Source organism: Hevea brasiliensis, chromosome 9 (assembly GCF_030052815.1).
Source record: "Hevea brasiliensis isolate MT/VB/25A 57/8 chromosome 9, ASM3005281v1, whole genome shotgun sequence".
NCBI lineage: Eukaryota > Viridiplantae > Streptophyta > Magnoliopsida > Malpighiales > Euphorbiaceae > Hevea > Hevea brasiliensis.
Genome location: NC_079501.1, coordinates 24,110,089 through 24,132,446, shown reverse-complemented (window position 1 = coordinate 24,132,446; position 22,358 = coordinate 24,110,089). Strand labels below are relative to the sequence as shown.

Here is a 22,358-nt window from a genome sequence, read left to right as displayed (position 1 = left end):
TATTTAAGATTTAATTTTATTTATGTTTTTCCTAATGGGTATGAATATACACCCATTAAAATTTATTTAATGAACCTACTACTATAATTTTACTAACAAAAGCATTCAATTAGTACGGAAAAACTGTGTTTATCATTACAATTGTATTTTCTTATATTAAAATTGTGTATCAAATAAATTTTAATGGATGTAAAATATAAATAAATAGAATTTGATTCAAATAAAAAAATATCAAATCAATTTAATTTAAAATTTAAATTCAGTTTAATCAGTATTTTAATTCGATTTAATTTATAATTTTTAAAAATTTAATTTATTTGATATTTTCTAAAGAAAAAAAGTTGAACTAAAATTAATAAATTAATTTGGCCAACATATATATATTACACCCAAATCAATTATAGCCTTATAATTTAACTATATTCGATAATATTAGTTATTATAATAGCTATTAATTATTTTAGTAATTATCAGCTATTTTCTTAGCTATTAGATAATAATTATTAGTGACTAGTTTTTATATATAATTATTGAATTAGCTGTTAAATATAAAAATAGTAATATCTCACTAAAAATTATTATTAGATTATCTTAGTAAAAATTCTCTCTCAACATTTAAAACCTAGTAAATATATTTATTTATAAAACGCTCCCTCAACTTCTAAATATTAGTATAAATACTATGCTATCAAATAGTATAAAAATTTATTTTTGAAAAGGGCTGGTAAAAATTTCAAAAAAAAAAAAAGTCTTGTAAAAATATAAAAGAATTTCAAGCACAAAATTATATCTGAAATAGATCACAAGTCACAGCCAAAGATGAAGAACTTTTTAGTATTTAGGCACCCAATAAAGTCATTTACGACAAAGCTTTGATGGCTCCAACATGCAAAGGAAATGGTTGTCTTTGCAACCATGGGAGGTGGAGAAAACTCCACCACTACAACACCCCATAAACTGCCATCGATGCTATAGTGAAGCTTCAAAACGACAAATTTGAGCGAACGTCACTTGGAAAACTTTGGATAAGAAACCATTGCTTGCTTGCCCCATCAAGATTTGCAAATAAGATCTCGGCGGCTCATTTCATCACCACAAGGTCTTGATATAAAAGCAAAAGGGAAAGAAATCAATTTCATATCCAGATCTAGTCTTGAAAGACAAAAATCCACAAACTTTTATACATTTCTCCACACTAGGAGGGAGACAACAAAAACATGTAGATATAAACAAGAAAACATGTTGATATATAAAGTTTTGAGATAGAAAGACAAGAAAGAGAACGAAAAGGAGTGCTCATATTTATTCCTTTATATATATTTGGGTGAATTTAATATAAACTTTAATTTATATGAGAATAAATTTCATAATTATTAGATTAAATATTTATTTTAAAATTTGTGTAAAATCAATTAAATTGTATGTGATGAGTGTGAAAATCTAAATATAAATATTTAATTTTATATTTGTGAAATTCATTTTTTATAAAACGTTAAATTTTGTAATTAAATATTATTAATGTTTTCCTTTTAAATCTAGAGGTGAATTATAATGAGAGAAATGTTAGTGTTACTTTTAAGTGACTGAATTGACTCATTTAAACTATTAATTTATATGAATTTCATTAATTAATACATGTAAAAATTTTTAAACTCTTTTCTCTCTAGTTTTAGAGCTGTCAAACTATTCTTGCATTTATCATTTTTTGGTTTCGTCGAGCATTCTTCTCCCGTTAGCTTCTCCTACCCTTGGACAAGAGAAGTCATCAATTTTGTCCAGCCTGATTTGCGGGTAGCTCTCCTCCATATGGGTTAGGAGTAAATAGGGTTTTGGTTTGTGTTGGCTCTTGTAGATCTGGAGGATAAAGTGAGGGCAGTTTTGCCCTTGCTTGAACTGTGCCACTAGTTAATGTTTAGCGGCCATCGTTCTCATGGAGGTTCTCTACATTTGTGATGGTGCTTATCTCAAGGATATTGAGCTAGTATCTATCGCAATGTATTTTGCGGTTGCGAGGCAATTCATACAGAAGTGAAAATGTGAGGAGTCGCCACTCTAATTTTATAGGAAAAATAGAGAAAACTTTTTATTTTATTTTCGAAATTTTTGTTTAAAAAAAATGATCCACTTTTGTCTCAGATATTCAAGGTTCGGGATCCTTACACGTGTGGATAATGTATTAGGCAACCCACATCATCCTAAAAGGGTAGATGAATTTAAGTATGTGCTCAAATAAATTAATATCAATAATTTGAAATAAAGCTTATTTTATAATATCTGTTCCTTGTTTTGATTAAAAAAAATATAGGAATACTTGAATGTCTCACTCTTAAGGTAAGTCACATACACGAGTAACTGAAAATGCCTAAAAGTAAATTTTGCCTCCATTTATTATTTTTATTTTATTTTTGAAAACTTTTCATTTTGAAATAGGCTTCTAAATTTGACAAATGGTTGAATATTTTTAAAAAAAAAAATGAGGTATTTGAACAAAATCTGGAAATGCAAGGTTTAAAATTAAATGTGATCTAAAATTAAAATTTTAATCGAAATCAAATTGGTATGGAATAAAATTTGTCTGGGAATTAAAGGACTGGAAGAAAGAAAAATTACCCAAAGTAAACTTTACTGGAAATGGAAATAACGTATGGGAGGAAAAATGTAATTTAAATTTTATTATTTTTTATTTTTTATTAAAAGAGAATTTTAATTAATTTTTTTTAAAATCCATATCATCAAAAATAGAAGCCGTTTTTTTTAAAAAATACAATGAATTTTATTTTGTGTTCCTAAAAGGGACATTTATTTTAATTACGCATTAAAATAAACAGGAACCCATTAAACATATAATGCGGATAATATCATTATCCTTTTGTTATTTTCTTCCCTTTCCTTAATTAAAACTTTAATATCAGGAAATGTGTAATTCAGCTCCTACGGATTTCGATAAATCATGAAAGCTTTCAACTTTCCATCGCTAATTCCATCGTCGGTGTCTAAATGACTGAGGGTGTTATGTGTGTGGTATGCCTAATTATTTTTGAAATGCAACTTAATGATTAAACATGTATATCACTTACAGATTGGACAAGTGAGATTTAGCGAGATGCCCCCAAATGCTGGACTTTTCAAAATTCGTAACTCTCAATCAGTTAAATAATTCAGATACGAGAATAATATTATATTTTATACTTATTATTACGTTTAGAATAGTTTAAGAGAAATTAATTTAATTATTTTGGTTTATTGGATACAATATGAAATTATCATTACGCTCAACAAACTATTAATTATTATTTTTTAGGTTCGAGATGCAATTATCACCAAACCTATTATCTTTATTTTATTTTATTTTATTTTGTAGGATTTAAGATAAAATTATCATTAAACCTCTAATTATTTTAGTTTTATTTGATTTATAGAGTTTAAGATAGAATTATCATTAAACTCCAAAATCTTGATTATTATTTGACTTATAAGATTTAAGATAAAGTTATCATTAAACCCTGAAAGATTTTATATGTTTTATTTCAAGTTTGTAGGATTTAAGATGAAATTATCATTAATCTTAATAATACTTTAAATTTTTAAATCCTAAGGTCTAAGATACAATTGTCATTAGATCTGAAATAATTAATTTCAAATTTTGTAATTAAAAAGTGAGGAATTTAAACTAAATCAAATAATTAACTAAATTAATTAAACTAGATTACCAAAATTTAAATTGAATTTGCTAATTATGAAATTGGGAGAAATTAAATCTAAATTCAGTAAAAATTAAAGTGATTCTAGAGATAGAGTTTTCAATATTGTTTGCATGTGGTTTATCCCTAATTTAGCCAAACACATGAGAATTACAATTTTGAGGGAAATCAATTCTTAGTTCTTTAAAACATTTTTCAAGCATTTCAAAGTTAGTATTCATTAAATCAAATCCTGTTTTCACGGTATTTCAAACCTAATAAAAACTCAATTAAAGCTCTAATTGATTTTAGAAAGTCCCCTTAATCCTCTTAGCTTATCTCTAACACCAAGAAAACTAAGTTTATTGCAATATTATCTATTCCAAACATTCACTTTTCAGTCCATCTATCAAGGATTAAAACTTAACTTAATGAGGGCTCATTCATCAAGCAAGGCAACAAGTTCACAAGTAATAAATCAAAATGTAGCAAATCTCATTTAAATGACTAAATCGGTTCAAAAACCACAATACAAAGCAATATTTACAAACCCATCTCTAGAATCTCAAATATCTACTCACAAATCATGGTTTCAAGACAAACCCAATTATAGAAATGAAGAAATATTGAAAAACTAAGCTAAGGAATAGAAAAACCCAGTAGAATGATGAAGTATCAGCTGCTGGAGAGTTGCAGAAATGTCCTCTACTGCTGCTGCAAAACCAGACGTGCTCCTCTTCCTTTCCTTCTTTCTTGCCGAAAATCTCTCCTCTTTCTCCTTATGGAAAGAAATAGATAAAAGAGCTTTTATATGGTTCAGAGATCTACCCTATAATGGATAAAAAGGTAGAAAATTCTAGAGAAAATGATGTATTAAATCAGAGGAACGAAAATGCCACGTCAGCCATTTTCAGTAAAATGACACAAGCTGAATCGGTTGTGTCGCAGGTTGTGAAACCTGCTGCCCGAGAAAAACTGCATATCTGACAATCGACACAACCTGCGACGTAAGCTGAATCGGTTGTGTTGCGCGTTGTGTCACTTTTGGCCTCTTTAACTCAACTTAAAAATTTTTGCAATTCAACTCTAATTTCTTCCAAATGGCTACTCTGATCAAAATACACTAAATTTCTCTAAATTTAACCTTCAAAGCAAATAAATTTCATAAATTAAACTAAGAAGTGTAAAAAGGCAAAATTGACTAAATATATGCTAATATCTATAGTAATAGCTATGAACAAGGGTAAATTATGTGTAAAACACTATACCTAAATGATGATATAAAATGCATACATCAAAAAGGTCTAAGATGAGATTATCATTAGACCTCTAATTATTTTAATTTTGTATTTTAGTGCATTTTATGGGGTTTAAGGTTATACTTATATTTAGGTGATGAAACTATCAACCAACCCAACAAATTTTAATTAACAATTGATTTCTTTTTTTTTTTTTTAAATATGTTTAAGATGAAATTACCATCAAATACTAATTAGGGTCCATAATGAAATTATCAATAAACCCAAAGATTTAATTAATTTATTTCCATTTGACTTTAATAGTGTTTAAGAAGAACTTTACATTAAAACCAAAAATTAGATTAATTATTTATTTTAATAGGTTTAAGGTGACCTTACTATTAAACATTAAGCATTAATTATAAAACTTTATTTTAAATAGGATTTTAACGTGAAATTACCACTAAATCCCAAAGCTTTATTTTAGATTTTAATCTTTAAAATTTATGATAAAATTATCAATAAGCTCAACAAATTAATATGATTTTGTGAGGTCTAAGATACAATTATCATTAGATTGGAGATCTTGTTCCTTTAATACAATTTGCTCATTTCCAATTTATTTTTTGTTTTTAGGATTTATGATCAAATTATCAATAAATACCAATCCTTTAATTAATATTTTTAGTCACAAGGTCTAAGATGCAATTATCAATAGATCTAGAATAATTAATTGTAAATTCATGACAAACAGAGTTTAAGATGAAATTATCATTAAACCTCCAATATTTAAATTTTACTTTAATTTAATTTATTTATTTATTTTGTTTTTCAAGATTTATGATGAAAATATTAGTAAATTCAAAATTTTAATTAATTTTAATTTTATTTATTTAATATTTATTTTTAGTATTTACAATGGAACTATCACTATTTTTTTTTTTAAATTATCTATCCAAACCACAACTCAACTTAAAAACCCATTCTTGAAAAACTGTATGACTACCCCGACTAACATAATATCACTTGAAGGCTCTAAATTTAGACTCAACTTTAGCCCAAAATAAATAAATAAATAAAATAATAATAATAATAATAATAATAATAATAATAATAATAATAATAATAATAATAATAAATAAATAAATAAAATAAAATAAGCAATTAAGCTTCCATTTTTTCTTCCTTTCCAATTCCTGCTCCAACTCTGGCTGCTAGAAGATTTGGCAGCATTACAACGTCTCTGATGTTTCGGTTCTCCTAGTATTTTGGTTTTTGGGTTCAGGGATTCTTGTATGAGTTGGGTTTAATGCCTCTCTATCGTATCGGCTGGCTTGATTATAATGCAAAATTGCAATTAAATTTGTTTTTTTTGGATTTAATGGAGCACAATAAGCCGGTTATAATTGGTGGGTTACACAGCAGAAGATAATCTTTTTAAAAAAGATAGATGAGGAGATTCAAACTTAAAATTTTCCATTCTTTATATAAGTGTTGAAGGCTAACTAGACTATCCTGATTGGCTGAGATTCGTATTTATTAACATGTATACAAAGCTAACATTATCCTTAAAAGTATACAAAGCTAACATTCTCCTTAAACTAATAAAAATACTAATAATAATTAATAAAAAGATTATGTGCATTTTAAATCTTCTTAATACACATGCCAGACATATTCATACACTGTCATGAAAATCATGAAGATTTTTTTTTTAGCATAACGAATAATAGTAATGAAAATTTTAAAAAGCCAAATTAATAATATTGTGTATATGAATGAATATAATATATTTATTTATAATTATATAAGCATCAAATATAATTAAAAAAATACACTATAAAAAAAGTATAATTATTTTGACTAACATGTACTTTACATTTGTGGTGCTAAAATTTAATATTAATTAGTCATAAAATAATGCTAATCTGATTTAGAAGGAAAAATTATAAGATAAATGAATTTTAATTGAATTAATTAAAATTACTAAATGAACAGAGAAATTTTCAAGAATGTTTCCAATATATTATTCAAAGCATGTTTGATGAAAATTATGTATAGGAAGCAATAAACATTCTTAAAAGAAATGAGAATTTTCCATTTTCTTTTTCTAATGAATCCCCTAATAATTCGAGATTGATCAAAATTGGGCTTGGGCCACCAAGAAAATCCTTAAATTCCTGCTTTCGATTCAAATGAATATGTAAAGATGAACAATTTGGATGGACAGAACAGAAGCATGGCTTAAATTTGGTTATGGTTTAAAATAGAGTAGAGGGCGCCTTTGGAATTTAAAGTGGTGGAAGGCGCACACACTCGCACTGTGGGTGCCAATGCCATTGAGTCTAGCATTTGTATATGAACCTCACCTTTAACAGAGTTTGAGAGAACCAGAGAGAAAAAGAATGTGAAGGGATGGCAGAGAAGACAACGTGTCAGTATGTGGAGAGGTGCAAGGGCGTTAATGGCCTTGACAAGGTTATTCTCAGAGAGGTTCGTGGCTTCTCTGCTGAGGTATAATTTTTTTTTTCTCCAAAATCTGAAACATTTTTCCTCTATTTGAATCTTGATATCTTTAATATTACGAACAAATTCAGAATGAATGATCAAATGGTGCTTTTTTTTTTATTTGTTTATTTTACCATGCAACTTCTCCAATTTTTAAGGTACATTGTTGTTTAAATGTTGTTAAGGATCTGAAATTTTAAGATCATCCTACTCATACAGTCACATTTGTTTATGTTTGTGTTACTTTTTCTCTAATCATCTGATTGCTTAGAGCAAACAGGGCTGCTCTTTCTTTCTGCTTTATTATCCTGATTTGAGAGAATTGGGTCTGCTCTGATATTTGTTCTGCTTCTCTCAGTTTCTCTTATATTTGAGAAATGTGAATCAATGGATTTCTCATTTGGAATTGTGGTACTTGGAACATTATTTCAATTCAATAGGTGAACGAGTTTCCCATCGTTAGCAAATGATGCTCTTTCGTCCTTTGCATGTGTTTTGCTTTCTGTTGTCTGTAACCAGTGCGATCCCATCTATTGGGTTTTTTTTTTTTTGATAATTTAAATATAAAGAAACCTTTCTTTTTGACGTAAAGAATTATAATTTTATTAGGTTGAATATCAATTGAGATGAGGAATGTGATTCTTTTTAGACTATTTGTCTTGTATTTGCCCTTTTCTGAAAGAAATGTTTTTCCCCTTGCATCTTATAAATAAAAGCTTTTCTTCTATTTTCTTTTTCCATAGTTGACGAGGTTATGGCTGCTATGCCAGTTGTTGTGGATTCAAGGGCATTAATTTCTTCTTCTTCTTCTTCTTCTTTCTTTTCTTTTATTTTCTTTTCTTTTCTTTCTCTAGCAGCAGGGATGGCCAAGTGAAATTTAATTAGTAAATACTGGTTAGAGTGCACATGCTAATAGCACTTGCTCTTAAACAGGTGTACCTGTATGGAGGCCAAGTGACATCTTGGAAGAATGAACATGGTGAAGAATTGCTTTTTGTCAGTAACAAGGTAACAAGTTGGTCATTGTAAGAAGCTGTTTTGCTGAAGAACCTTAGTGAATTAGCATCTTCTTTGGACTTGGTGGTAATGACCACCCAATAATTAATTGAACAATTCATTAGAGATTCTATAGTTATTTTGTATTCAAGATATTGTTTTATGGCCATTCTTTGTGTTCAATAAGAAGTCTCTTTTATCTGAGATTTTTTTTTGTGGCTCTTTTGATACTGTCTTTGTCTCTTGATTGTAAGAAGCACTCATATTGGCATACAGGGTCTTGTCGCGCTTTAGGAAGAAGCCCAATGAATGGCCTACATTGACTATATGATAATTTGAAATTTTCTTCTTTCAACAAATTTGGTATTGAAACTCTATGATGTAAATCCTAAAACTTCCAACGAATTATAAGACTTGATATGACTAATTTTTTTCTGAACACTACAGAGTACTAGACTGTTAAATTAATTGTATTATGTGCCCTTAATTTGTGAAGGTGGCATCAAATTGGCTTCTTGCTTTTACTCTTACTGCTAACATTTATGCTTTGTGCAGGCTACTTTTAAGCACCTGAAAGTAATTAATGGAGGTGTCCAAATTTGTTTTCCTCAAGTATGTCTTAAACTGTTATTGATGAGTTAATTTTTCAATTTTTTATATTTCTTTCTTGAAGTAAATCGTTTGACATTTGCAGTTTGGAAGTCACAGTTCTCTTGAGCAATGTGGATTTGCAAGGAACAGGGAATGGTGCATTGATCCTGATCCCCCACCTTTTGGGACAAGTAGTTCCAACAAGGCCTTCATTGATTTGATACTTAAACATTCTGAAGAAGGCGTTAAAAACTGGCCTCACAGGTATGTACTGAAATTTACGTTTCTAGTTCAGTTGAAGGTATCATGCAGTGTTCCGCTGATTTTAGTACATAATTGAGTTCATTACTTTTAAGGAACCAATCTCAAAGTTGTACACTAGCTAGTTACTTGAATCCTTAATGTCTGATCTCTGAACACCTTAGTTCTGCTGCTTTATTTGAATTAAATGATAGAAAATGCTTTAAAATTATTTGCAGATATGAGTTTCGTCTAAGGGTAACTCTGGGACCTGGAGGAGATCTGATGTTGACATCTCGAATTCGAAATACAAACACTGATGGAAAGCCATTTACATTCACATTTTCCTATCAGACCTATTTTGCCATTTCTGATATCAGGTTTTATGACCAGATTTATATGTTCTATCAGTCTTTTGAAAATTTATTGCATCATGCAGTATTCTGGGTGCCTGACCATTTGTGGTAGACACAGCTTGTGCGTCCAAGACTTTACCTTTTCTTTTGTTTTTTCTTTTACTCCCTATTTGTCTTTCTTTCATACTTTCAGTTGCTTAAAAATGATAATCCAATCTTTCTTTCATACTTTCAGTTACTTAAAAATGATAATCCAAATGCACTTGGCTACAAACAAGTTTGTTTGAAGGCATTATGTCTGTTTGTGGTCCCAGTCATTAAAGGCCCTTGAAATTTTAAATCACGTTTCACTTTTTAGATGGAAAACCATTGGGTGGTTAATATTTATAGGGACCATGGTTTGATTTTGATTGCAGAACAACTTGCCAATTATGAGAATACAATCATGAATTATTACATTTAAACATCTTGTGTCAGAAGATATATTTAGCAATTTTTCTATGGCTGAGATTTACAAAGACCGATGACAGGTTGGGAAAATTTTTTACCCTTACTAACTATGTTCTAGGGTGGCCAGAACATGACTCAAATTGGGACATCTTTTCAATGGATAGTAATATGGTATCAATAAATGAAAATCAAGGCAGGATCGAATTTGGGGCCAAGAGTACATGGCATCAACTAAATATGTTGAGCATCAATATCTTGTTTGCAAATGTTGTTTTCTTTCATGTGGGCCTTATATGGTCAGGTCAGATTAGTTGATAATTAATTGTTACACTCCTAATGGAACTGATGAGAATAGTATCCTATTGAACTGTACATTTCCAACATTAAAGGTATCATTTAAAACAAGTTATGTATGTTGCATTTCACAAAAATGCTCCTAAATCTATCTTTATGAGTTGTATGACCAATCAATAAAGTCATGCCTTTAGCATGTCTTTTTGGAACAAAAGATAACTGGGAAAAAAAATATCTATATGGATTTCTAATTATTGCCAATTTATTCCCCTTTTTCTGTTCAGTGAAGTGCGTGTGGAAGGACTCGAGACTTTGGATTATCTAGATAATCTGAAGAACAGAGAGCGATTCACTGAACAAGGGGATGCAATAACGTTTGAATCAGAAGTTAGTATCTGTTTGAAAATAAATGTTCATGGTTTTCTTGCTTTTTTTTTTTTTAAAAAAAAAAGAAAAGAAAATTCTTTAACTATTACTATTTTTTTAATTGCAAAGGTGGATAAAATATATGTTAGTACGCCCACAAAAATTGCTATCTTGGACCATGAAAAGAAGAGAACATTTGTATTGCGAAAGGATGGACTTCCTGATGCTGGTAAGTTAACAGTACCCACATGCTTCACCATTCTCTTGCTTTTAATCATGTCGTCAGGTTAGGAAGCTAAAGTAAGGTTAGCAGATATAGTATATTTTATTGCTAGAGTTGCTGAGTTGGAGATGCAGTACCATTATATGAGCAATGGTTCTAGCAATATATGGTCAGTGAGTTTTCAAGGCCTGATAATTGTCTCACAAGTCGGAAATAGCTATGGCTAATCCTTTTCATACTGTTTGGGCATCATTTGTTTGAACTTTCGCCTTTAGTTTTCTTTCTCCAAATGCAACTTATAATTTTTCTTAAAATGATGCTGTTAAGTAAATTTTTAGGGAAAGAAAGAAAGGACAGTTACTATCTTTTCTAATTGTCTTATCCTTTTTTTCTCTCCTCTATAACGATTTGCAAATAATGCTCCTGAGGATTACTGTTAAAACTCAAGATAGACTAGCATGACTTCTCATGAAAGAAACATTTCTTCATCTTAAATGTAATTCATTTCCTTTTCTTTTCCTGCTTTTTTCTTTCAAGAAATTATTTTGTTGATGTATGTATAACCAAACATTGCTTTTTTTCCTTTTGTCCTCTTTTCAATTGCCTTTAAATAAAAGAGGTATTTTCTACTCCTTTGACTTCAAAATTAATGGTGTAAGGGCAGGATGATGTTAGGATAGATCACAGTTTCAAGCAGTGTGGATTACTAGTTCTATTGCAAAACTTTAGTATATCAAATCCAATTGATCTAAGCATCTCATAGCTTATGCTTGCTTGCACAAACTGTAGATATGTGCTGCATGTAAATATAGCTGCTTGCCTGCTGTTAGCTTTCCTTTCCTTTGAGCATCTCCTTTCCTGAACTTGCAAATATTTTCTACTTGCAAAAGGTTTGGTTTCTCTGAATAAAAATTTTTGATGCTCAAGTTCCAGCACTCTTAGAAAGCTGTAGGATGGGATATTAATTTAGCCCTCTTTTTCCATGCTTAGGTAAGGCTTGGTGGTGACTAAAATTGGTAAGAGGTCAAACCAGAGGCTTAATATATCTTCTTCTTCTTCCATAACATTAACAATTTAGAGTACATTCAAGAAAAACTTTGACCATTTTTTAAAAGCGTGCACTTTTTTTTTCTTTCGTTATTTTGTAGGCTTTTGGTTTGTTTTATATAATTTTCAATTGTTGGCAACATCAATAAAAAATTTTTTGATTCTGAAAGGTAATCGTTACTGAAGCCTATATAGAATAGCATATGCTTCCATCTCATATTCTAGTGAGAACAAGTCACCTTATTAGCATGGTTCTTTTTCGTGTGCAGTGGTTTGGAATCCCTGGGATAAGAAAGCAAAGGCAATGCCTGATTTCGGGGATGACGAATACGAGCATATGTTGTGTGTAGATGCTACTTGTGTGGAGATGCCCATAACCCTGAAACCTGGTGAAGAGTGGAAAGGAAGACAGGAGCTGTCTGCTGTACCTTCCAGTTATTGCAGTAGTCGACGTTAACCATTGAAGAACACTCCAATGCAGATAAAAATGTGCTTCACTTGTTAAGGCATATTTCTGAAGCTCAACCATGGAATTGACATATATCATTCCTGCTAAAATTGCTGGCTAAAGAACCATTCATGAGGACGTAATGATATTGCATGTGTACACGTATGAAATCCTGAAATGGAGAATGCATGGAGTGCAAAGCTTTAAATTTGTTTCATTTTCATTTAGGGCATTAGGTAGTAATCAATTTTAAAGGATATAAGAGAAACTGGGAAGCCTGCATAGCATGTATTCTTGAGTGTAACCCACATAAGTAGGACATGGCTATCTGGCTTTGATTTTTGTTGTCCTGAATCTAAAAACCATTGCAATTTTTTGGTTGACATTTCTTTTCCTATTTATGGGTAAGTAATATGACACAGTGGACTTCCCTTTTCCGGCTAAAACTCCATCTAATTTTGGTGGAGCTCGAATTTAAGATCTTCCAAACTTAAAACCGAAAATTTGGTGCAATATACAAAGAAACATATTCTATTGGTTGTAATGGTAAGAAACAGAGAAGAAAGAAAAGGCACTGAGACATGTTTGGACATCCCAGTGTTTCATGCAAAGGAACTCGATTGACGTGGTAGCATTTCTAGAAATCTTGGTGACAGGGCAATAGTATCATGAACGGCTCCAAGTTTCATCTTATAAAGCCACTCAGGACACTCAGGATATCTGTCTATAAAAAAAAAATTCTATGTCAAAGACATTTTCCTATATATATATATATATATATATATATATATATATATATATATATATATATATATATATATATATATAATTAGAATTTCTTTTCCTGTGTTGAAAATGACTATAATTTGAACAGACTGCCATAATGCTGCTACAGCAAAATATATTGTTCTTATGATCACTGAAATAGAGGATTAAAAAAACAAAAAGCATGACATGTTCTGTTCACTTGATTCTAATTCAAGATCAGTTAACCATGAACTTTTTTTGCCTGAAATTCCAGGCAAGACAACACAATGAACTTCAAACCCTCCAATCTTAGAACATACGTCAGAGAAAATAACATCAAACAGGCGGTACAATGGTGGCCATTCCAATTGCCAGAGGTGGAGGTTTAGAAGAAGTAACAATTTCAATTTATTTTTTCACCACATTCATCATGGCAATTCAATGCAACTTTCCACAGCATTCTTCCTATCCTCACCAAGCCCAGTAATGCTTAAAAAGTTTCATCATGGCAATTCAATGTTAATTCGTATTTGTCAGCAGCGCCCAAAAGTTCAGAAAACGCAAATATGATAAACTAGACAGGCGTGAATAAGGAAATAATTGGAACTAACTAGCTTATCGAAACTATCAAGGTCAATCGATACACTGAGAAAAAGAATAAGGCAAAAAAAAAAAATCATCCTTTGGTAGTGGTCTCGCTATTTACCATTGAAAAACAATATCTAACTTGCTAGTATTACATTGCTACATGGAATGACAACACTCTGTGCAGGATATGTTAGTATGTGTAGCATTCCTCATTTACCAAGAAAAAAAAGGCCACCCAGAAAATCCCTCAGAATTGAAATCGATTAGGTACGTTTAGTTGAGAGAAAAAGCACCCAGAAAATAGATTTTTTATTGGGCCAAAAAAAAGAGGAAAAAACTGAGAATCCTCATGCCTAGGCATAACATTTGAAACTAAAATTTGTAAGCAAATGTATCCATGGGTGGCACAATATTGAAAATGCCATGTAGAGAAAATGGGTCAGGTCTAATTCTATTCAAATATTAGTTTAAGAGAGAATGTATTAGTTCTAATTCTACCAAAAAAAAAAGAGTTTTACTAAGTCTTATTTTTAGCTAAATACCTTAGTTTAAATCTGCTAAATAATTGGATATAAAGCATTATTAACTCGAGTATTTGATTTGATAAAAAGAGTCAATAATTTGATTCAAATATCTGGTTAGATAATAAAAAGTATTTGTTATTTTACTGTTGAGAGTATTTCAAAACATAAAAATACATGAAATTATAAAATTATATCAAATGTAATTATGAGAATTTCCATTAAATTTCATATTTTAATATTATTCGATCTTAATTTTTAAGAAAAACAAATATCTTGGAATTGAATTCATTGAAAAAAGGTAATTCCATTTCGATTCCTTTCAATTTCACTTCTATAATTTGAATTAAATGGGTTTAAGCATATTAAAATTGTGCATCTCTATCATATTTATGTACTCCTTTTGATAAATTATTAAATTTCAAATGCATTATTTTAAGTAAATGGAAACTAGTCACTTGTTTCTTATAATTAAATTTGGGCGTGAGGTCAAAAAGTTAATCTCAAGCATCTAGGTTGTCTCGTCTATGAAATTATATGGGGAGGAATATATCTATTATTCCAAAGTTTATATCGATAATCCTGCAAGTTGAAATTACGATACGTGTAGCAATTTCCAAACAAAACCCAGGTCCCATCAGAATACTCAGAAGTATCGCTTGCCAACTCTTGCAGGCTTTCATGTGAGGAAACAATTCAGAAATAGCCAAGGCAGAAAATGCTGTGAACTGTCTCCGTCTTGATCTCACTGCCTATTTATAGGGAGGACCACAACTTGAATTTTGAACCCACTTCCAAAGTTTTAGTAAAGCCTTTTTATCCATAAAAGTTAAAATGGAAAAAATTTGCAGCTATGTAACTATTTTCTTGATCCTTGCAATAGGGAATGCAATTCTTGCCACTGCAGGAGATCCTGATATCCTGAAGGATTTCTTGGTGCCTCCAAGCCTTGATCCCAGCACCATAACAAGGCAATACTTCACTTTCACAGGCTTCAGACACCTCAGCAATGTAAATTTAACTGGCAATACAACCGCCCTGGTGACCAAAGCAACGCTGAAAGAATTCCCTGCCCTGGAAGGCCAAGGAGTATCCGTTTCTGCAATAATATACCCTCCTTCAGGAATTAACCTTCCTCATGTTCATCCCAGAGCATCTGAGCTCCTAATGGTACTCCAAGGGAGTTTAGAAGTTGGGTTTGTCGACTCCACAAATAAGCTCTTTACACAAACTCTCCAGGCTCCTGACATGTTTATCTTCCCAAAAGGACTCGTTCATTTTCAAGTGAACACCAAAACAGATTCTCCTTCTAAAGCACTTGGGGTATTTGGGAGTGCAAATGCTGGGACTGTCTCATTGCCTAGTACTTTATTTGGAAGTGGAATAAGTGCAGAGATACTTGCCGTGGCCTTCAAAACTGATGAGGAGACCATCTCCAAGCTAATTGAGGCAAATAAGTAGCATCCCAATGGTCATGCTTTCTTTAATTTCTTTGCAGCTTCAGTAAGAATAATAAATTAGCAGCATAAAGCATTTGAATGCTATTGAAAATGTAGATTAATTAATTTTCAAGCCAAGATCAACATTCTGTTCCAAGTAATAAGCAAGAATGTTTATGTAATATTTGTATCTCTGTTTCATCCTCCCATCAAAATTTGGAAATAATGGCATTCATAATTTTCATGTCCATTTAATTTCTTTAATTTAACAACTGAGTAACCATTAAATTAGTGAATGCCTCCAAAATTTAAATTTCATAAATAAAATAATGAAGAGACAACTCAATAATAAAAGAATTAATAAATTTTCATTCTACCAAAAAAAGAATAAAATTTTAGGATCATCATTGCATTGAATCCTTCTTCATAATAGAAGAAATTTACCCACCTAACTATATTTATAAAATTTTATGATCATTCGATGATAATATTATAAAATCTATCAACTTTTATTTTTCACAAAAGCACAAGCCATTCCTGAGCTCTAAAATTTGAGTTTCAAATTTAGATACTTGATGTCTTTCCAATAATCAAACATGCTAGAATCGCAATATAACCAGCAGCAACGGGGGACTCAACATATTTGATCTAATTCATGGAACATAATCATAAAACATAGAAATATGTCAAAATATATTAATGCAAATTGAAGTTGAAGGATGATTTTATACACCTATTTCAGTTGAGTGACGGTACATAAAATTTAGCTATATGTTAATAGGAAAGTTGGTGATAGGTAGCGGTTTATAAGGATTTTAATGATACTAAAATTGAAATTTAAAGGTTTTTATAATTGAAATTAAGGGACTGTGCTAATACAATCACTTAAATTGAGAGACTATTGATAAAATTACCTACCTATGAGTATGTATTATCAAATAGCAGGAAAGTATCGATATCATAAATGTCATAGATCATATGAGTAGGTATTATCAAATGGAAGAGTATTGATATCATCAATGTCATAGATTATATAGAAGAATTAGGGAATTGCTCGTGCTAAAGGACGTAACTATTAATAATTTCAATATATATATATATATATATATATATATATATATATATATATATATGTCATGACTCAAATGAGCCGAACCGACACTAGGACTTGGGTCAGCATAAAGTTCCTAAAGTCTGTAGTAAGGCTAACTAATTTTAGCCCAACCATAAAACCCATATCTAGAGCCCATTTTCAAGAAATCAACAGGACAGAGTCTGGCCATAAACTGGACTACCCAATGAGAAGTTTTAGCTCACTTGAACTGTGATCACAAAATATATAAATTTGGAAAGCTATGCTCACCCTCACAATCCTCAACATAATAATTATATCAAATGGGAGCTCAGTTCCTTCATTCAAGGTATGTATTCATCCCATTCAATCACACATGCATAAATATAGGTTTATAATTTCAAAACAAATAATCTTTTACAGTCTCACGCCAAATATATATTCCTAGCACATGCGGAGTCTAGATTTTTAATCAATACTATGAAATACTGATATTTGCTGCTATTAGGCTTGCGAGGAAGAAAGCAGGTTACTCACAAAGAAAGAGAACTTCCTGTAACCTGAAAAAATAGGGTGAACAAGAATGAGCGTTTGACTCATAGAGTAAGATATTGATTTTAAATATAATTTCTATAACAATCTAGGGCTAATGCATCCCTAAGGATGAAAATGCAGCATATATCAACACATTCAATCAAGTTCAAATAATATTTATACAAAGAATAATTTAGAGCACTCACACATTCGTGTGTCACATCAATCAAATATATATATATATGGGAGCTGATCTCCTACACAGCTCTCTTAATTCTAACCTGTGCCAGCGAGATCAACTCGAGCTAGACTTTCTCTTAATAATCCAAATGCGGGGGTCAGCGAGATCAATTCAAAGTTGTACTCACCCCGACTTATCATAAAAAGGACCGAGCCCCAATTGAGACTTGCTTAAACCGATCTGCCCGTCCTACTCATATCCAGTACCACACCTCACACATGCCGACGCACGCACACAGCTCTAAATTACCCTAAGGCGACACCCACATCAATTTCATCAAATAATAATAATGTAACACAAAGCGTGCCTATAATAGCCATATACATATAATTATAAGTGAATGTATAAGCATACCGTGTATATATAATAATATTGAAATTATAAATAAAATCAATATCTACTCACAGTACACCGGAATCACTGTGGTGGCTCAATGGAGAAGGATGACTGATCCTGATCACCTAAATAATTAGATTATAAATTTATCAACACTAACTCAAAATAATATTTTAAAGAGTCCAAAGATACCCTAATTTATGATAAAAATCCAACAGAGCTTTCCTTACACCTAGGTCCTACCCAACCTACAAAGTAGCTCAAATTATACTTTTAAAGTCACAAGTCAACTCAACAACATCACCTGGCCCCTCCTGAGCCCTCAAATCCAGACAAATCTCACATAGTCCGACAATTCAATTATAAGGTTTAAAATTGATATTTTGCAAAAGTCGGCCAGACTAGCTCTAAAAATTCTAAAAATTTATCCCATGGTCCTTAACAATATTATAAGGCTATTGCAAAAAGAATTATAATTTTCTAACCGCCCACAAATATTTTATGAATTTTTATTCTAAACCCAGTACTAGGTAAATAAGGGAACTTAGAGTTCGAATTTACCTACACCAATTCTGACACTTGGAACGCGTTCAGGGCATCTGAAAATGATGGCAAGGACAATAGTTTCGACTAATTTCTGAAGTGGCTCCGACAGCTCGTTTGTCCGCCCAAAAATGTAGATATGAGTGCCAGTGAAATTTTCACGAAACAAAGGTACCTACGCAAAACCCACAACACTAGGAGTTAGAATATAATTTTTATGAAATTAAATAGGCTCATTTAAAGCTCGAAAAAACAATATGAAGTTTGTGGGACCCACTAGATTTTTGATGTCAGAAAATTTTAAAATTTATATCACTGCGAAGCTCTCACCGAGTGGAGCACACTAGTACTTTTGGAATCTCCGTAAGGTTCCCAGTTTGAAAGAAATTTAGTCCAAAAATCGAAATGTGCTAAAATTTATCGGGCTTAAATTGAATAAACCGCTCAAGGAAAAATTATTTACTTGGTGTCTTTGAAAAGCTCTCAAAGAGTAGAAAAATGGACACAAGATCCTATCCAATTTGTGCCCTGATCGATTGAATTTTGGTCGGAAAAATGAAAGGTCACACGCTGCGCATGAGAGAGTTTCAAGCCGGATTTTCCGACATTTGGGGCGGCGGGGAGGAGGTCTAGTAGTGCGACGGTGAGCTGGGGAGGAGGGGGAGTTGGTGGCCGGTGGTGGGGAGGAGAAAGGAGAGAGAAAATGAAGAGGGAAAGGAGCTGAGCAGCAACGCATGGGAGGAGAAGAGAAGAGAAGATGGCTGGTCCGATTCGACTGGTCCAATCCAATCTAGTTCGATTTGGCGGTTCGGTTCAAGGTACTCGAAATTAAATTTTTACTCTGCCCTGGGACCTAAAAAGAGGCTCAAAAATTCTAAAAAAATTATAGAAAATTCAGGAAATTTTGTGGAGTTCAAATATATTTTTAAATTTATCACATGGTCTTTAAATTAATTTTTAAAAATATATGAATTTATTATCTTAAGAAAATCAAATCCGATTATAAAAATCCAAAAAATTCAAATTTAATTTCCATAATATTTAATAAAGTAAAATATTATAATTTACATATAAAATAATTATTTAAAAATTCAAAGTGTTACAAAAAAAAAAATATATATATATATATATATATATATATATATATATATATATATATATAAAAGGAAGCACGAAAACACATGAGCTATTAATGTGTCCTTTTATATTTTATATATTTTTTAAAATTTTTATTCAACTGGCTGATGTATCTTTTGAAAACAACAAATTTTGTCTATTAAGTCAAATATATCAATAAAAAGCCAAAAAAAGTGTTTATGATTGTTCTAGAAGAAAGAAACAAAAGATAAGGTAGAGAGGTCTACCCAATGCTAAATGCAAAGGCACATAATAGATCAATATAAAGACATTAGTACATATGAGGATTTTAAAATTTCACTTGCTCCAATGGAAGATTTTGGTTGTTTCATTAGATTGCTAGTCATAAATTATATTATTTAATTAACCAAGACTGCTTTTCCAGGTAGATTCAAGACTGCTAGTTTTGGCATCCTCTACCTAGTGTACTTAAATATGATAATCAAGATATACAATTAATCAAGCATTGCAGCAAAGAATATGTGGATATGCTCAATATAAAACAACTGCAACTTGTAAGTTAAAATCTCTTTTAATCTCCAAAATTCTTGTGTTTGGCAAGTAAGAGGAGATGATCAGTTTCCTATTTGCACCTTCTTGTTTTCAAAAATAATACTCTGTCAAGACGTTACAATTAATGACACATTTAGCATTGCGTTTGTCACCTTTCAGGCTCTTTTCACAGTAGCTGGAGCAAATCCAAACCTTGCATTTTCTTGAAAATGCTTAGCGAATAATGTTACCAAAGGGAACTCTTAAGCCATATAGATATGCAATTTACTTTTCGAAAGTTTCTTGTTCAACTCTTGTAAGAAGATATCGGGATTTATGAGAAAGGACAGAACTATCTTTAAAGCCTAATTGGTTGTATGGTGAGTCTTGGCCTTGGCGGTACAAATTAGCTCTCAGACCTGAAAAAGCAACTTAATCCATAAACTTATTTCTAAAGCTCAGAGAAGATGTTGGCCTTCTTGGAAAATTGTTGCTTAGGTTAAGCCTAATAAACAGAATCAATGATATTGCAGCTCTTTGAATTTGAATCAAAGACTTGCATATAGTGAAATGCAATAAAAGTTGTAAAATAAAACTCAAAAATCTGTAATGCTATTAGTTTGGTCCATTCATACGAATATAGACTTGGTCTAGACAAGTGGTGCTGCTTGAAAGTTTGTGCTCCCAAGGCCACTGAGACTGCCAAACTTCCTCTTAGTTTTGTCGCTTACCAAATAACTTTTTCTTAAAAAGAGGGGAAAAAAACACTTGACATTACTTGCATAGTTCAGTTTGCAGAATCTAATGCCAAGCTGGCTACGTGCAGAAAACAAAATATAGGTCATATCAATCACCTATGAAGCATCGATTGCCAACTAATTGTGTATTATTGCACTCTTGTAAGTTTGCAGGCAACTAAGAAATGAGATAAGCGACTGCAAAATGCTTTGAATTTTCCCCATCTTAATCCACTACCTATATATAGTCTAGAGCCACATCTTGGAACTTCAGGTTATCTTGAAATATTTATCAATTCTCAATCCTCAATCCACAAATGGGAAAGGTCTGCAGCTTCATAGCCTTGGCCATGATCCTGGCATTAGCCAATTCATTTTTGGGTAATGCACGAGACCCAGATATCCTTAAGGATTTCTTAATACCTACAGGCCTTGACCCCAGCAACATAACTAGCCAATTCTTCACCTACACAGGGTTCAGAGAATTAGTAAACGTGAATGCAACAGGAAAAACTGCAGCCATAGTAACAATAGCATCAATGAAAGAATTCCCTGCCCTGGAAGGCCAAGCCGTGTCTATTGCTGCACTTATATATCCTCCCTCAGGCAGCAACCCTCCTCATGTTCATCCAAGAGCAGCAGAGCTCCTGATAGTCTTACAAGGAGTTCTTGAAGTTGGGTTCGTCGACTCGACAAACAAGCTTTTCAAACAAACTCTTCAGGTTCCTGATATGTTTATCTTCCCGAAAGGACTGGTTCATTTCCAGGTTAACACAAGGAGCGATTCTCCCGCATTTGCTCTTGGGATGTTCGGAAGTGCAAATGCAGGGACTGTTTCATTGCCTAGTACTGTGTTTGCAAGTGGGATTAGTGCAGAAATTCTTGCTAAGGCCTTCAAAACTGATTTGGAGACCATATCCAAGCTAATTGCTGCTAATAACATCACAAAAGCAGCATAAAGTTGTTGACTCTGATAATAAGAAAAATAAAATAAAAATGATGATGAACATGATCAAGCCAAAAACAACATTCTGATGTCAAATGAAATAGACAATAACTTGTGTATTGTTGTTTGTTATCCGTTTAGAAATAATTATTTCATGTTTAATGCAATATTTCTTGTTGAGGGTATGAGTATTGCCAACTCTTATTTTATGGATCTTGATCAAATAAAGTTGAATAATTAATGCTGAAATCCAAACGGAGAGAAGAAAAAAGAACACATTAAATCTCTCAGTTGGACTGATATATTTTCTCCCTATGCAAATAAGTTATTTTGTAATCTTTAGATTACACCGTTATTAACACTTTGACGCCCTCGATTTTAAAAAATAGCTGATTTATTCTCTAACTAATTGTGACAATTAATTCGAATTCAAATCAAAGCCAATTGCACTTAAAAAAAAAAGAAAAAAAAAAAACTACCATAATCTTCTTCGGATGGAGCAACATTGAATTCGTAGATGCTCGATTATGAGTGATCGGAGGCATTTAGTCATGGAAGCTTCAGTTCCACTCTTTCGGTGATACAGTT

The 22,358-nt window shown here is 31.5% G+C and overlaps 3 protein-coding genes across 4 annotated transcripts; all 3 read left to right on the top strand.

Annotated features, from left to right (window-relative positions):
* The first annotated feature begins 6,925 nt into the window (after positions 1–6,925).
* Positions 6,926–12,867, top strand: LOC110659508 (putative glucose-6-phosphate 1-epimerase). Of its 2 annotated transcripts, XM_021817465.2 has the most exons (9): positions 6,926–7,432; positions 8,360–8,434; positions 8,978–9,034; positions 9,117–9,277; positions 9,493–9,633; positions 10,638–10,740; positions 10,849–10,948; positions 11,933–11,958; positions 12,259–12,389. In XM_021817465.2, the coding sequence occupies exons 1-8, from the start codon at positions 7,334–7,336 to the stop codon at positions 11,947–11,949; spliced, it is 753 nt and encodes a 250-aa protein (XP_021673157.1). In that variant the 5' UTR covers positions 6,926–7,333; the 3' UTR covers positions 11,950–11,958; positions 12,259–12,389. The 2 variants fall into 2 exon arrangements, with proteins under 2 accessions (XP_021673157.1, XP_021673156.1); XM_021817464.2 differs by lacking the exon at positions 11,933–11,958 and having other exon boundaries at positions 6,932–7,432; positions 12,259–12,867.
* A 2,201-nt stretch (positions 12,868–15,068) lies between these two features.
* On the top strand, positions 15,069–15,865 carry LOC110659482 (germin-like protein 9-3). Its single transcript, XM_021817431.2, has one exon. The coding sequence runs from the start codon at positions 15,128–15,130 to the stop codon at positions 15,752–15,754; it is 627 nt and encodes a 208-aa protein (XP_021673123.2). The 5' UTR covers positions 15,069–15,127; the 3' UTR covers positions 15,755–15,865.
* Positions 15,866–21,000: 5,135 nt separating this feature from the next.
* Positions 21,001–21,955, top strand: LOC110659483 (germin-like protein 9-3). The gene has a single exon (XM_021817433.2). The coding sequence runs from the start codon at positions 21,142–21,144 to the stop codon at positions 21,781–21,783; it is 642 nt and encodes a 213-aa protein (XP_021673125.2). The 5' UTR covers positions 21,001–21,141; the 3' UTR covers positions 21,784–21,955.
* Positions 21,956–22,358: the final 403 nt, after the last annotated feature.

What these genes read in the sequence shown, in the direction of transcription:
- LOC110659508 (XM_021817464.2), top strand. Translation starts at nt 7,334, where the DNA reads ATGGCAGAGAAGACAACGTGTCAGTATGTGGAGAGGTGCAAGGGCGTT. An exon ending in TCCAAATTTGTTTTCCTCAA is followed by an intron (nt 9,035 to 9,116) that starts GTATGTCTTAAA and finishes TGACATTTGCAG; the next exon opens with TTTGGAAGTCACAGTTCTCT. An exon ending in GTTAAAAACTGGCCTCACAG is followed by an intron (nt 9,278 to 9,492) that starts GTATGTACTGAA and finishes AATTATTTGCAG; the next exon opens with ATATGAGTTTCGTCTAAGGG.
- LOC110659482 (XM_021817431.2), top strand. Translation starts at nt 15,128, where the DNA reads ATGGAAAAAATTTGCAGCTATGTAACTATTTTCTTGATCCTTGCAATA.
- LOC110659483 (XM_021817433.2), top strand. Translation starts at nt 21,142, where the DNA reads ATGGGAAAGGTCTGCAGCTTCATAGCCTTGGCCATGATCCTGGCATTA.